Source organism: Phacochoerus africanus, chromosome 8 (assembly GCF_016906955.1).
Source record: "Phacochoerus africanus isolate WHEZ1 chromosome 8, ROS_Pafr_v1, whole genome shotgun sequence".
Lineage (NCBI taxonomy): Eukaryota > Metazoa > Chordata > Mammalia > Artiodactyla > Suidae > Phacochoerus > Phacochoerus africanus.
Window position 1 is genome coordinate 60,633,445 of NC_062551.1, and position 12,488 is coordinate 60,645,932.

At 52.6% G+C, this 12,488-nt stretch overlaps 1 protein-coding gene across 5 annotated transcripts; it reads right to left on the bottom strand.

The window, feature by feature from the left end:
* Positions 1–5,115: 5,115 nt before the first annotated feature.
* Positions 5,116–11,251, bottom strand: ZNF835 (zinc finger protein 835). Of its 5 annotated transcripts, none has more exons than XM_047790627.1 (3): positions 11,014–11,251; positions 9,923–10,013; positions 5,116–7,086 (listed from the first exon to the last, which is right to left on the bottom strand). In XM_047790627.1, the coding sequence occupies exons 2-3, from the start codon at positions 9,988–9,990 to the stop codon at positions 5,481–5,483; spliced, it is 1,674 nt and encodes a 557-aa protein (XP_047646583.1). In that variant the 5' UTR covers positions 9,991–10,013; positions 11,014–11,251; the 3' UTR covers positions 5,116–5,480. The 5 variants fall into 5 exon arrangements, with proteins under 5 accessions (XP_047646583.1, XP_047646585.1, XP_047646584.1 ...); XM_047790629.1 differs by having other exon boundaries at positions 10,995–11,251; XM_047790628.1 differs by having other exon boundaries at positions 11,105–11,241.
* Positions 11,252–12,488: the final 1,237 nt, after the last annotated feature.

Here is a 12,488-nt window from a genome sequence, read left to right on the forward strand (position 1 = left end):
GGGGTAGAATCAGAGCTGTAGGCGCAGGCCTATGCCAGAGCCACAGCAACGCAGGATCCACCCGCGTCTGCGATGTACAACACAGCTCATGGCAAAGCTGGATCCTTAACCCACTGAGCGAGGCCAGGGATCGAACCTGCGTCCTCATGGATGCTAATTGGGTTTATTAATGCTGAGCCATGACAGGAACTCCTCTGGCCAGGTTTTGATCCCTGGTCTAGGAACATCTGCATGCCATGGGCATGGCCAAAAATAAATAAATAAATAGCACTAAACCTCAGACTCTCTTCCAAAGACTTTTAATCAAACAAACAAACAAAACCCCTCCATAACATTCATCATTATCTGAGTTGGCTGATGCTTTTACTCACTTACATATTTAGGGCTGGTCTTATCAGAGTCATTCAGAGTTTTCTTTCTTTCTTTTTTTTTTTAAACTTCTTGCTTTCTGAGCAGCCTTTTTTTTTGTTTTGCTTTTGGCCATGCCTGTGGCATGTGGAAGTTCCTGGGGTAGGGACTGAATCCATGCCTCAGCAGCAACCCAAGCTGCTACAGTGACAATGCCAGATCCTTAACCCATTGCCCCACATGAGAACTCCCTAGAACTTTTTTTTAAAAAAATCTATTTTATTGAAATACACTTCATTTACAACGTTGTGTTAATTTGTGCTGTACAGCAAAGTGATTCAGTTATACACATACATATATATTCTTTTTCATATTCTTTCCATTATGGTTTATTACAGAGTATTGAGTATAATTTCTGCACTACACACTAGGACCTTGCTGTGTATCCATTCTATATGTAGTAAGAGTTTATGTCTGCTAACCCCGAACTCCCAATGCATCCCTCCTTCCCCCCACCTCCCCCTTGGCAACCACATGTCCCTTCTCTATGTCTGTGAGTCTGTTTAGTAGATATGTTCATTTTGTGTCATATGTTAGATTCCACATGTAAGTGATATCATGTGGTATTTGTCTTCCTCTTTTTTTTTTTTTAATGTCTTTTGTCTTTTTGTTGTTGTTGTTGTTGCTATTTCTTGGGCCGCTCCCGCGGCATATGGAGATTCCCAGGCTAGGGGTCAAATCGGAGCTGTAGCCACAGGCCTACGCCAGAGCCACAGCAACGCGGGATCCGAGCCGCGTCTGCAACCTACACCACAGCTCACAGCAACGCCAGATCGTTAACCCACTGAGCAAGGGCAGGGACCGAACCCGCGACCTCATGGTTCCTAGTCGGATTCGTTAACCACTGCGCCACGAAGGGAACTCCTGTCTTCCTCTTTTTGAGTTACTTAGTATGATCATCTCTAGATCCTTCCACGTTGCTGCAAATGACATTATTTCATGCTTTTTTTATGGCTGATGAAATATCCCACTGTACATATATACCATATCGTTATCTATTTCTCTATAGTTGACACTCAGGTTGTTTCCATGTCTTGGCTATTGTAAATAATAATGCTGCTATGAACACAGCGGGGCATTATCTTTTCAAATTATACTATTGTCTGAACATATGTCCAGAAGTGGGCTTGCTGGATCACATGGAAACTCAATTTTCAGGTTTTTTTTTTCCTTCAGGAAACTCCATACTGTTTTCCATGGTGGCTGCACCAACTTACATCCCCACCAGCAGTGAAGGAGGGTGCCCTTTTCTCCACACCCTCTCCGGCATTTGTTATTTGTAGACTTACTGATGATGGCCATTCTGACAGGTGCAAGGTGTTACCTTGTAGTTTTGATTTGCATTTCTCTAATCATTAGTGAGGTTGAGTATTTTTTCATGTGCCTGTTGGGCATTGGTGTATTTTCTTTGGAGAAATGGCTATTCAGGTCTTCTGCCCATTTTTTCAATGGGGTTGTTGGTTTTTTTGCTTAATGGACATGTTATTTTATTTATTTATTTATTTTTATTCAAACTTTTTTGTTGTTGTTGTTGTTGTCTTTTTGCCATTTCTTGGGCCGCTCCTGCGGCATATGGAGGTTCCCAGGCTAGGGGTCTAATCGGAGCTGTAGCCACCGGCCTACGCCACAGCCACAGCAACGCGGGATCCAAGCCGTGTCTGCAACCTACACCACAGCTCACGGCAACGCCAGATTGTTAACCCACTGAGCAAGGGCAGGGACCGAACCTGCAACCTCATGGTTCCTAGTCGGATTCGTTAACCACTGCGCCACGACGGGAACTCCTTAATGGACATTTTAAACCTCCTTTTCTAGTTGATTCTGTGTGTGTTCTTTCCCTTTTTGTTTTTCCTTTTGTGGTTTTATGATTTCCTTTTATTTTATGCTTGTATTACCTTCTTTTTGGTTCTTGCGAATCTGTTGTATGTCTTTAACTTGTGGTTACCCTGTTTCTCAAGTATGCTAACCCCTTCTTGTATTTACTTACTTTACATGGCTATATGGGCTCGAAAACTTTCTAAAACAAACAAGAATCTACATTTTCTTGCTATCCTCGCCCACATTTTATGATTTTGATGTCCTCTTTCACGTCTTCATGGTTATCCTCGGGCTGATCATTGTGATTCTCACTTTCACAGAATTAAAAATTTTTAAAAGTCTGTGTACTGCCTCATTTAGGTGATCTACCTTCCAATCGTGATTTTCTCTTTCCTATAGATTCTTGCTGCTTTTCTAAGTTGGAAAAGACTTTTCAATACCTCCTTTAAGATAGGTTTAGTATTACTGTATTCTTTTTGTTTTTGCTTGTCTAAGAAATTACCTCTCCTTCTATTCTAAACGATGATTTTGCTGGATAGAGTATCCTAGGTTGCAGATTTTTTCCTTTCAGACATTAAATCTATCTTGCCACTCCCTCCTGGCCTGTGGTGTTTCTGCAGAGAACTCAGCTGATAGCCTTGTGGGGGCTCTTTGCTTTTCTCTTGCTTTAGAGTCTTCTCTTTTATGTCCACCATTTTAATTGTAATATGCCTTGGTGTGCGTCTCAGTTCATTTTGCTTGAGACCCTCTCTGCTTCCTTTACCTGACTTTAGCTGTTTCCTTCTTTAGGCTTAGGAAGTTCAGCCATAATTTCTTCAAATACATTTTCCATACGCTTTTCTTTTTCTTTTTTTTTGTCTTTTTTCTATTTCTTTGGGCCGCTCCCGCGGCACATGGAGGTTCCCAGGCTAGGGGTCCAATCAGAGCTGTAGCCACCGGCCTACGCCAGAGCCACAGAAATGTGTGATCCGAGCCGTGTCTGCAACCTATACCACAGCTCACGGCAACGCCGGATCCTTAACCCACTGAGGAAGGGCAGGGACCGAACCTGCAACCTCATGGTTCCTAGTCGGATTCATTAACCACTGTGCCCCGATGGGAACTCCCTCGATACGCTTTTCTTTTTTCTCCTCCTGGGATCCCTATTATGCGTAAATTGGAATGTTTTATATTATCTCATAGGACTGTATGTTGCTTTCCTTTTTCTTTTTTCATCTGGCTGCTGTTCTGATTGGGTAATTCCCATTATTTTATCTTTCAGATCACTTTTTTGTTGTGTATTATTTAATCTATTTATTGCGTTTTGCTCAGCTTTTGTCTCAGCAAATGAATTTTCTAGTTTTTCTTGGTTCCTTTTTATAGTAATCTGCATTTCTATTGATAGCCCTTAATTCCTTTGATATTTTCATTATCTACCCCCCCCTTTTCTTTTTCGGCCACACCTGTAGCATATGGATGTTCCCAGGCCAGGGATCAAGTCTGAGGCACAGCTGCAACCTATGGCTGTGGTAACGCTGGATTCTTAACCCACCGTGCTAGGCCAGGGGTCAGACCCATGCCTCAGCAGTGAACCGAACCACTGCAGAGACAATGCTGGATCCTTAACCTGCTGCACCTCGTTATCTCCTTTTTGAATTCAGTGTCTACTAGACTGAAGAGGTCTGTCTCATTCTTCTTTCGGGGGAATTCTCTTAATCTTTTAATTGGGAATGGTTGTTTCATTTCACTTATATTTCTCTTACTCTATGAGTTTAGGAGAAATGGTTATTTACTCCTCTCTTGGAGGGCTATTTGTATGTGGGAGCATTCTTGTGTGGCCTGTTTGGTTTTAAGACTTTTGGTGCTGAGGGTTGTTCTTAGCATGAATGCCTGCCTTGTCCGTCTTCAGTGTGTGCTGGCTCTTATCCTCTTGACTAGTGTTGTGGTGACCAGAGCCTGTACTGGATATTAAATGGGGCCTCTTCTTTGCTCTGAGGTTGTCACAGCTCTCTCTGAAGCAGAGTCTGTTCTCTAGTTGGCAGGGTAGAGGCCCCCAGACCCGCTTCGAAGCTGTGATGTGAGGTAGGCAGAATTAGAGTGCTCTTGCTGTGGGAGAAGCCCGTGAGTACTCCTGCAATGGAGCTGTCCACCAGGGAGTTGAGCTGTGTGGCATCGCCTGTTCTGTACACTCACAGAGTGTTGTTGGCACTACTTGTAGCTTCACCTCCATTGTGGGAAAGCAGGTGTCCCGGCCCTGGTGTCCCTCTGGTGCTGTGTTTACCAAGCCACCAGTGCAGATCCACGGCGCAGATCCACTGAAGTCAGGTACAGGACTGCAGCAGTCGCTCACCTGGTCCTGTCGTGGAAGCAGCCCAGACCCCAACCCAGCGTGTGTGTGTGTGTGTGCACACACACACGCGCGCACACGTGCGTCCACAGGGCCCACAGCTGCAAAGGGCAGATCCATCCTGGCTGGGGGAGCACCCATAGTCCAACTGGATGTCCCGAAGGGGCTGAGATTACAAAAGCGGCAGCAGTGACGTAAATCTGAGGTTCGAACATCCCCTGGGGATCAGCTCTGATTTCAGCCTGCCTCCACAGTGGCCAACTGCTGGCACTACTGTGCTCCCTGAGCTTGTAGCATCGGCTCTGAGAAAGGCTGCTACGGTGGCGCCGCCCCACCCAAAACCAAACGAGCCTAGTCTGAGCTCCAGGACCACCTGGCAGGTGAAAACATTAAATGCACATTCAGGGTGATTTGTTCCGGGGCAATAGCTAATGGACACAACCATTCAAGCCAGGACTTTGAGTTGTGGGGGAAGCTGGAAAGAGGAGCTGTTTCCTCATACTGAAAAAAAGACTGGGGCTCTATATTTCTTTTTAAGATCCTGATCCCTGTTATCATGCCCATTTCACCAAAGGGCTGAACTTTTTATTAAATTAAATGTGTCAAACAAATGTCTACGTAATCATAACATCAACAATCAAAAGGCCAGCCGGGGACCCACAGACAAGTCTCTGGGTCTACTTTCATGGGTCACAATTACAATTTTGGACCAGGGAGGCAGTGGCGGGGAGCCTGGAGGACGAGGGGTCCAGTCTTGTGCCTGTGTGACCTCGGGCATTCCGTGGAGCATCTCTGAGCTTCGGTGTCCTTGGGGGGCACATGGGGATGGTGGGACAGGTGCTCTCTAGTGCCAGAGGGTGAACATGAGGAGAGAGGCTCAGCAGAGCGCCCGCCTATAGGAGCCCCTGGTAGGTGTCAGCCCTCATTCTTAGGCTGGTCCCCCAGTGTCTGCAGCGTTGCCACTGTCAACGGGCTCCTCCTCGGGGGAGCTCGGGTGTGGAGGCAGGTGCTGCTGCAACTGGGCAAAGGTGTCCTTAGCCTTCTTGTCAGCATGCATCCTCTGGTGTCGGATGAGCGCAGAGGAGAAGCCGAAGGCCTTGCCGCAGCCGCTGCACTCGTAGGGCTTCTCCCCAGTGTGCACGATGTGGTGCTGGATCAGGTAGGAGCGGTTGCTGAAGGCCTTGCCACACTCAGCGCACGCGTAGGGCCGCTCGCCTGTGTGTGTCCGCCGGTGCAGCGTCAGTGAGGAGCCCTGGCCGAAGGCCTTGCCGCAGTCCCCGCACCGGAAGGGCTTCTGGCCGGTGTGGACCCTGCGGTGCTCGGTGAGGGAGGACGCGTGGCTGAAGTGAGCACTGCACTCCACGCACTCGTAGGGGCGGGCGCCCGTGTGCGCCAGGTGGTGCTGCGCCAGGTGTGAGTGGTTGCTGAAGGCGCAGCCGCAGTCCCGGCAAGCGTAGGGCTGCTCCCCGGTGTGCACGCGCCTATGCTGGCTCAGGTGCGACACCTGCGTGAAGGCCTTGCCGCACTGCGTGCACGTGTAGGGCTTCTCGCCCGTGTGGATGCGCCGGTGCTCGGCCAGTGAGGCGCTCTGGCTGAAGGGTGCGCCGCATTCGGGGCACGTGTAGGGCTTCTCGCCCGTGTGCACGCGCTGGTGCTGCGCCAGGTGTGCCATTTGCGTGAAGGCCTTGGCACACTGGCCGCACGCGTAGGGCCGCTCGGCCGTGTGTGTGCGCTGGTGGCGGATGAGTGCGGACGAGAAGCGGAAGGCCTTGCTGCACTGCACGCACGCGAACGGCTTCTCGCCCGTGTGGATGCGCCGGTGCTCCAGCAGGGACGAGCGGCTGCGAAAGGCCTTGGCGCACTGGCTGCAGACAAAGGGCCGCTCGCCCGTGTGCACGCGCCGGTGCTGCGCCAGGTGTGTGGGGCGCGTGAAGGCCTTGCCACAGTCTGGGCATCTGTGCGGCCGCTCGCCCGTGTGCGTGCGCCAGTGCGCCGCCAGGTAGGAGCCCTGGCTGAAGGCCTTGCCGCACTCGGAGCAGGGGTAGGGCCGCTCGCCCGTGTGCGTCCGCCGGTGCAGCGTCAGGTGCACGCTCTGGCTGAAGGCCCTGCCGCAGTCGGGGCAGGAGAAGGGCTTCTCCCCTGTGTGCGTTCTCTGGTGCAGGGTGAAGGCCGAGCAGTAGCTAAAGGCCTTGCCGCAGTCCCCACACTTCCACGGCTTCCTGGGGCCCCCGCCTGACTCCTCTGGGGTGCTCCTCAGATTTGGGCTCTTTGTTGGTGCACCGCGCCTCTGGGGACGGCTGTCAGCCTGGGTAGCCGGACTCCATCTGGTTCCGGGGGTTCCACCGGGTTCCTCATGCGTGACGAGGACACCCCTGGTGGGGTCTTCCCTGGGGGTCTCCTGTCTGTGTTTGAACTTAATATCCTGTTTCTGGGTCTCTCCCAACACGGAACCCCGGGGGACGGTGTCAGTCAAGAGTCCTTCCATCCTGGCTTCCCTGAGCTGCTGCTTCAATTTCACATCTTCCTTATCATATCTGAAAGAAAGAAAAAAAAAGGCTTGTCACCTGTCCTAGGCTGAGAGAGGCTCAGCGCGGTGTCTGACAGTCAGGGGGAGATCACTCTTTGCGGTGGAGGCCGTCCTGCGGGATGGTGACCAGCATCCCTGGCCTCTACTCACTGGATGCCAGCAGCACTCCCATTCCCAAGTGCGACAACCAAAACTCTCTCCAAATCCTACTGTTACAGGTTCTACCGCTTTCCCCAAAAAGATGTGTTGCAGTCCTAACCTCTGGTTCCTGTGAAGGTGACCTTACTATAAAACTGGTCCCTGGCCATCCTTGGTGTCCCTGGCCATCCTTGGTGCCCCTGGCTTGGGGCTGCATCACTCCAACCCCGTCTCTGTCCTCACGTGGCCTTCTCCCCTGTGTGTCTGTGTGTATCCTCTCCTCTTGTAGAGACACCGGTTGTTGGATCTAGGGCCTGCCCTACTCACGCCAGTACAACTCACTTACCTGATGACATTTGCAACGTAAGATGACCTGATTCCAGCACTGTCACCTTCCAAGGTTCCAGGTTGCTAGGGCCGGAATGTTTGGGTTCCCCTCAAATCCATCTGCTGAATGAAGCCTTAACCCCTAGCATGAGGGTACTAGGAGGTGGGGCCTTGGGGAAGTGCTTTGGACATGAGGGTGGAGCCCTCCAGACGGGATCTGTACCCTTACAAGAGAGCCTGCTTCCTCCCTCTGCTTTCTCCATCCTGTGAAGATGCCACTAGAAGGTGGCTGTTTGTAGCGCAGGAAGAGGACTCTCACCAGAATGCTCACCCAGCTGGAGCCCTGATCTCGGACGTCCAGCCTCCAGGACTATGAGATAAGCATCAGCTATGGGAGGCCCAACCCCCTAGTCTGTAGGTTTTTGTTATTAGCAGCCTAGGCTGCCTAAGACCCAGAAGGGCATGACTTCTGGGAGGACACTCCAACTCAGACGCTCAGGGTGAGGAAGCCGGCTGCCCAGGGCCTCCGAGGCTCACAGGGCCATAGAACAGGGTTCATGCCAGCCCCTGGGACCAGGCTCCTCACTGGGTGACCCCAGGCACTACAGGGTTACCCAGTCTGTGTTTTGTATATTCTCAGTGGAGAAGGGGGATCTATTTTCAGATGAGCCTCAGCACACAGATGTTCCCAGAGCCGCTAGACGGCTGTGGTGCATACAGCAGGCTCTCTGCTCTGGGCTCAGTCCCCGGGAAGGATGGGCTGAAGTGGGGGCCATCCTGGGGACCATCCTCCACTATCATCCCCCAAGACACCCTTACCTGAAAGACCCCATTAATGTGTATCTAGAAGGCCCTAAGTCTGCCCCGGGGGGGCATAATGCATTCCACTACCTATAGCCCCCCCATCCACACCTCCACCCGCCTGTGCAACCACCTGCCAGCAAAGTCACCTTCGCAGGCTGTGCCTGAGCCTCCCTCCAAAGGCCCTGAGCGCTCCTCTTCCCCAGTGAGCTCCCCACCCCACCCCCAGCAAAGACGAGCTGGAGACGGGAGTGAGCAGGTATGCATGGCACAGAGTACGCAGAGCAGGTATGGGAAACCAGCCAAAGGTTCCACGGGTGGGTGGGCCACAAGTCCGGACAACGAGGAGAGGTTCGTTTTAACAAGCACACAGAGTGGGGCAGCCATCAACAGAGCGGTCCTGACTGTTAGGCTGAAATCAGCAGTGCTCCATCCTGGTCCAAAGCCCAGCAGCATTAACGCCACCTTGACAAATGCAAAGTGCAGACCCCTCCCCAGGCCTAGTGACTTGAACCTGCCTGCCTTTTTTGTCTTTTTGCCTTTTCTGGGGCCGCTCCCTCGGCATATGGAGGTTCCCAGGCTAGGAGTCCAATCGCAGCTGTAGCCACCAGCCTACACCAGAGCCACAGCAACGCAGGATCCAAGCTGCGTCTGCATCCTACACCACAGCCATGGCAACGCCGGATCCTTAACCCACTGCGTGAGGCCAGGGTTCGAACCTGCAACCTTATGGTTCCTAGTCAGGTTCATTAACCACTGAGCCACGATGGGAACTCCCCTCAAACCTGCCTATTCACAAGAGCCCCGGCTGGTTTTCGGGCACAGGAACACCTAAGAGGCATTGGTCCTGGCCACTCTGAAGCCAGCCTGGGTACATTATTATATTGGCCAAAATAACCAGCACCTGTTGAACACAGAGCTCCATGCTCAGCACCCTTTAGCCTCTTTCATTCCTCAGCGAGGCTCCCAGAAGTGGCAACACCGGGCCCGTGGCCTGGCTCCAGAGCTTGTTCTCTTCCTCTCTCGCCCGCTTACAATCACAAAGGGCTCCACAAAACCACACTCCTCCCACGGCCTGCATGGCATCTCCCCGACCTCAGCCTCTACAACACCCACCTCTGCTCTGGGCTTGCCCTGCCACAGCCAAGGCCTCCTCCCTGTTCCACAAACACTCCAGGCATGCTCCTGCCACAGGGCCTTTGCACTGACTGTTCTATCTGCCTGGCACATGCATCCACCAGTGCAGGCCTCACTGTGAAGACGGCTTCTCAGTGGAGACTTAAAGGAAATGACGGAGAGAGCATTCCCGGCCATGCGCACAGCGGGTGCAAAGGTCCTCAGGCAGGACCATCACAGGGTGAGAGAGGAAAAGCAAAGGGTCGGGGGGCTGGAGAAGAGTGACCTGGGGGGAGAGAAGGGAGATTAGGTAAGCGAGGGCCAGATCATGCAGGGTCTTTGTGCGGAGGTGAGAACTCTGCTAGTGGGAGCCAGACCGGGCCAGTCCCAGTTCTAGTGCCACCTCCACAGGCAGCCCTCAGGCTTGAGTGGGGCCGGACTGCTCAGGCAGTGGTACCCACCTCGCGGGTTTGAGAGGATCAGGCCCTGTCCATGTGACTCCGGCTGTGGCCCCTGTCCTGGCGACCATGCCTCAGTGGGTCCAGTCAGCATCTGTGGGAGAAAGAAACAGGGACCCATGAAGATGCTGGGGTAGAGGCAGGTGGGTGGGTGGAATACGGACTCAGGGTGGGGGTAAGTGGATTCAGGGCGGGGTAAACCTGGGCATGTCAGGTACACAAACAGGCCACCGAAGGGGAGACACAGACATGCTCAGTGGCAGACACACAAATGGAGTTGCACACAATGACACCATGGGGGTGGGAGTTACATCACCCCCCTCCTTGGCACTCTCATGGCCTTATACATTCACCCATATGCTGTGGCAGTCCTCCCCACACAAGGAGGCAGGCAGTCTGGCACACCCACACAACTCCAAGTGCACCTGCCCCAGGCACACACACAACAAAGTCACACAAGCCGCTCTGCTCGACAGGCAGGCTCTGCCTGGGACATCACCCACAGTGGCAAACCCGGCCACACACACAGTCACGCAGCGGGCAGAGCTTCACACATGCCCAGAGCCACAAGTGTGCGGGGGCTCCAGACACACACACACAGAGCAACCCCATGCTCTCAGTGTCTCTCATAAACATCCCGTGCACGGCCTTCCACATGCCGTCACACTCAGGCACACTCATACCATCCGGCACACCAGCCAATCCATCTACATTGCTGCACACCAAGAACAAGTTGCACACGTGCCCAAAATCACACATAGAGGACCCCAAATACCTAACACACACTCAAATTCATAGGCACAGGACACCTGGGTCAGGCACGTGCAAACATACGGTGACACCTGGGTAAGGACTCACACGAAGTCACAGGCACAGGTGCACGGGCTCAAAGTTCTGGAGTGATAGCTCACGGTGACGGGCGGACCTACACACACAGCGACACAGTTACACGCCCGCACCGGCACAAAGCAGTGGAGAGGCTCGAGGGGCGGGCCTCGTAGGCACAGGCACAGGGGGAATCGAGGACGCACCTCGACACACAGACACGAGAGCACCCAGGCCCACACGCACTCACGCATGCGCACACCACACACCGGCGCGCTCGCCTCGGGGACCAGCTCCGAAGGCCGCGGGCGGCTCCCGCCGGGCCTGGTGGGCTCAGGTCGCCACAGTCTCTGGCCCTACCCGGCCCACGCGGACCCCCGGTGACCTCTCATTCCGTGGTGGTGCGGATGCGCCCGCCACTCAGGTCAAGGTGGCAGCCGTTACAGAAGAGCCCAGGCGCCAAACCGGCCCAGAGAATTGCGGCCGGCTCTGGGCGCCCAAGGACTACAACTCCCAGAAGGCGCCGCGCTGCGCCTGCACAGAGACTCAGTTCCGCTGTATGGGCGTTCCCTGAAACTACAACTCCCAGAAGGCCGTGCGTCTGACTGGACTGGGCCTTCACGGAGTCCGGGGGAGGGCAAGGAGGTTGGGGGCGGGTCTTGGGCTGGTCTACCCCGAGCTCCGCCTACGACGCCGGGCGCGATAGTGGGCATGGCCAGTAATATGGAGGCGGGGCTCTTCTTCCTCAAGGAAGGGGCGGAGCCCCAGACGTAGGTATGAGAGACCCTTAGGATCAGAGAGGCTAAGTGAGTCACCCTGGGCCACACAGCACAGAAAGGGCCAGAGCTGGAGTTTGCAATCCTATTATACATGTATATATGCAAAGATCTTTCAACGACTCCTCAAGTGATGTAATTTCCAGACCTTTGCTGTCCAGGTCAGCCATTTTCACTCATAGTTACTCTCATGTTTATCACATTAAAATATATTCTCAAGTATAGCTTGAATCTCTATTCTTGGTAAAAAGAAGTCCAAGGTTGGCAAGTAGTTGAATTGCACCTTACATGTATTTAGCCAATCCTCAGCTGAAGAACATTTATGTGACGTCCACATTCTCTTTGCGGCAAATGATGATCCTGTTGACATCTGGTTTTTCTCAGTTTTAAAAAAAGGTGATAAAATAAACAGAATCAGTCAGGGTCCTCCAGAGAAACAGAAGCAGTTGTGTGTGTGTACATCTATATCCATACACATATGTATTGATATCTATCCGTTGTCTATTATCTATCAAGAGATTGAAATTTCTTTTAAGGAATTGGCTTGCACAGTTGTGGGAACGGGTCAGTTTAGAATTTGTAGGGCTGGCCAACAGCTGGAAACACAGGGAACAGATGTGGCCGTCCTGAGACAGAATTTCTTCCCTGGGAAATCTCAGTTGTTGTTCGTAAGGCTTTCAACGGATTGGATGAGGCCCGCCCCACTTTATCAAGGGTCGTCTTAAAGCAAACTGAGGTTCAGAGTGAACCTCTTTTATTAATTAATTAATTAATTAATTAATCTTTTCTAGGGCTGCACCCATGGCATATGGAGGTTCCCAGGCTAGGGGTCCAATTGGAGCTGTAGCCGCCAGCCTATGCCACAGCCACAGCAACGCCAGATCTGAGCGGTGTGTGTAACTTACACCACAGCTCACGGCAACACTGGATCCTTAACCCACTGAGCAAGGCCAGGGATCGAACCCGAA

Bases quoted from the DNA above. Each gene is read 5' to 3' on its own strand.
- ZNF835 (XM_047790627.1), bottom strand. From the start codon at position 9,990: ATGGTCGCCAGGACAGGGGCCACAGCCGGAGTCACATGGACAGGGCCT. The intron at 7,087-9,922 runs GTGGGTACCACT...TCTTTCTTTCAG, and splicing joins GATCCTCTCAAACCCGCGAG to ATATGATAAGGAAGATGTGA.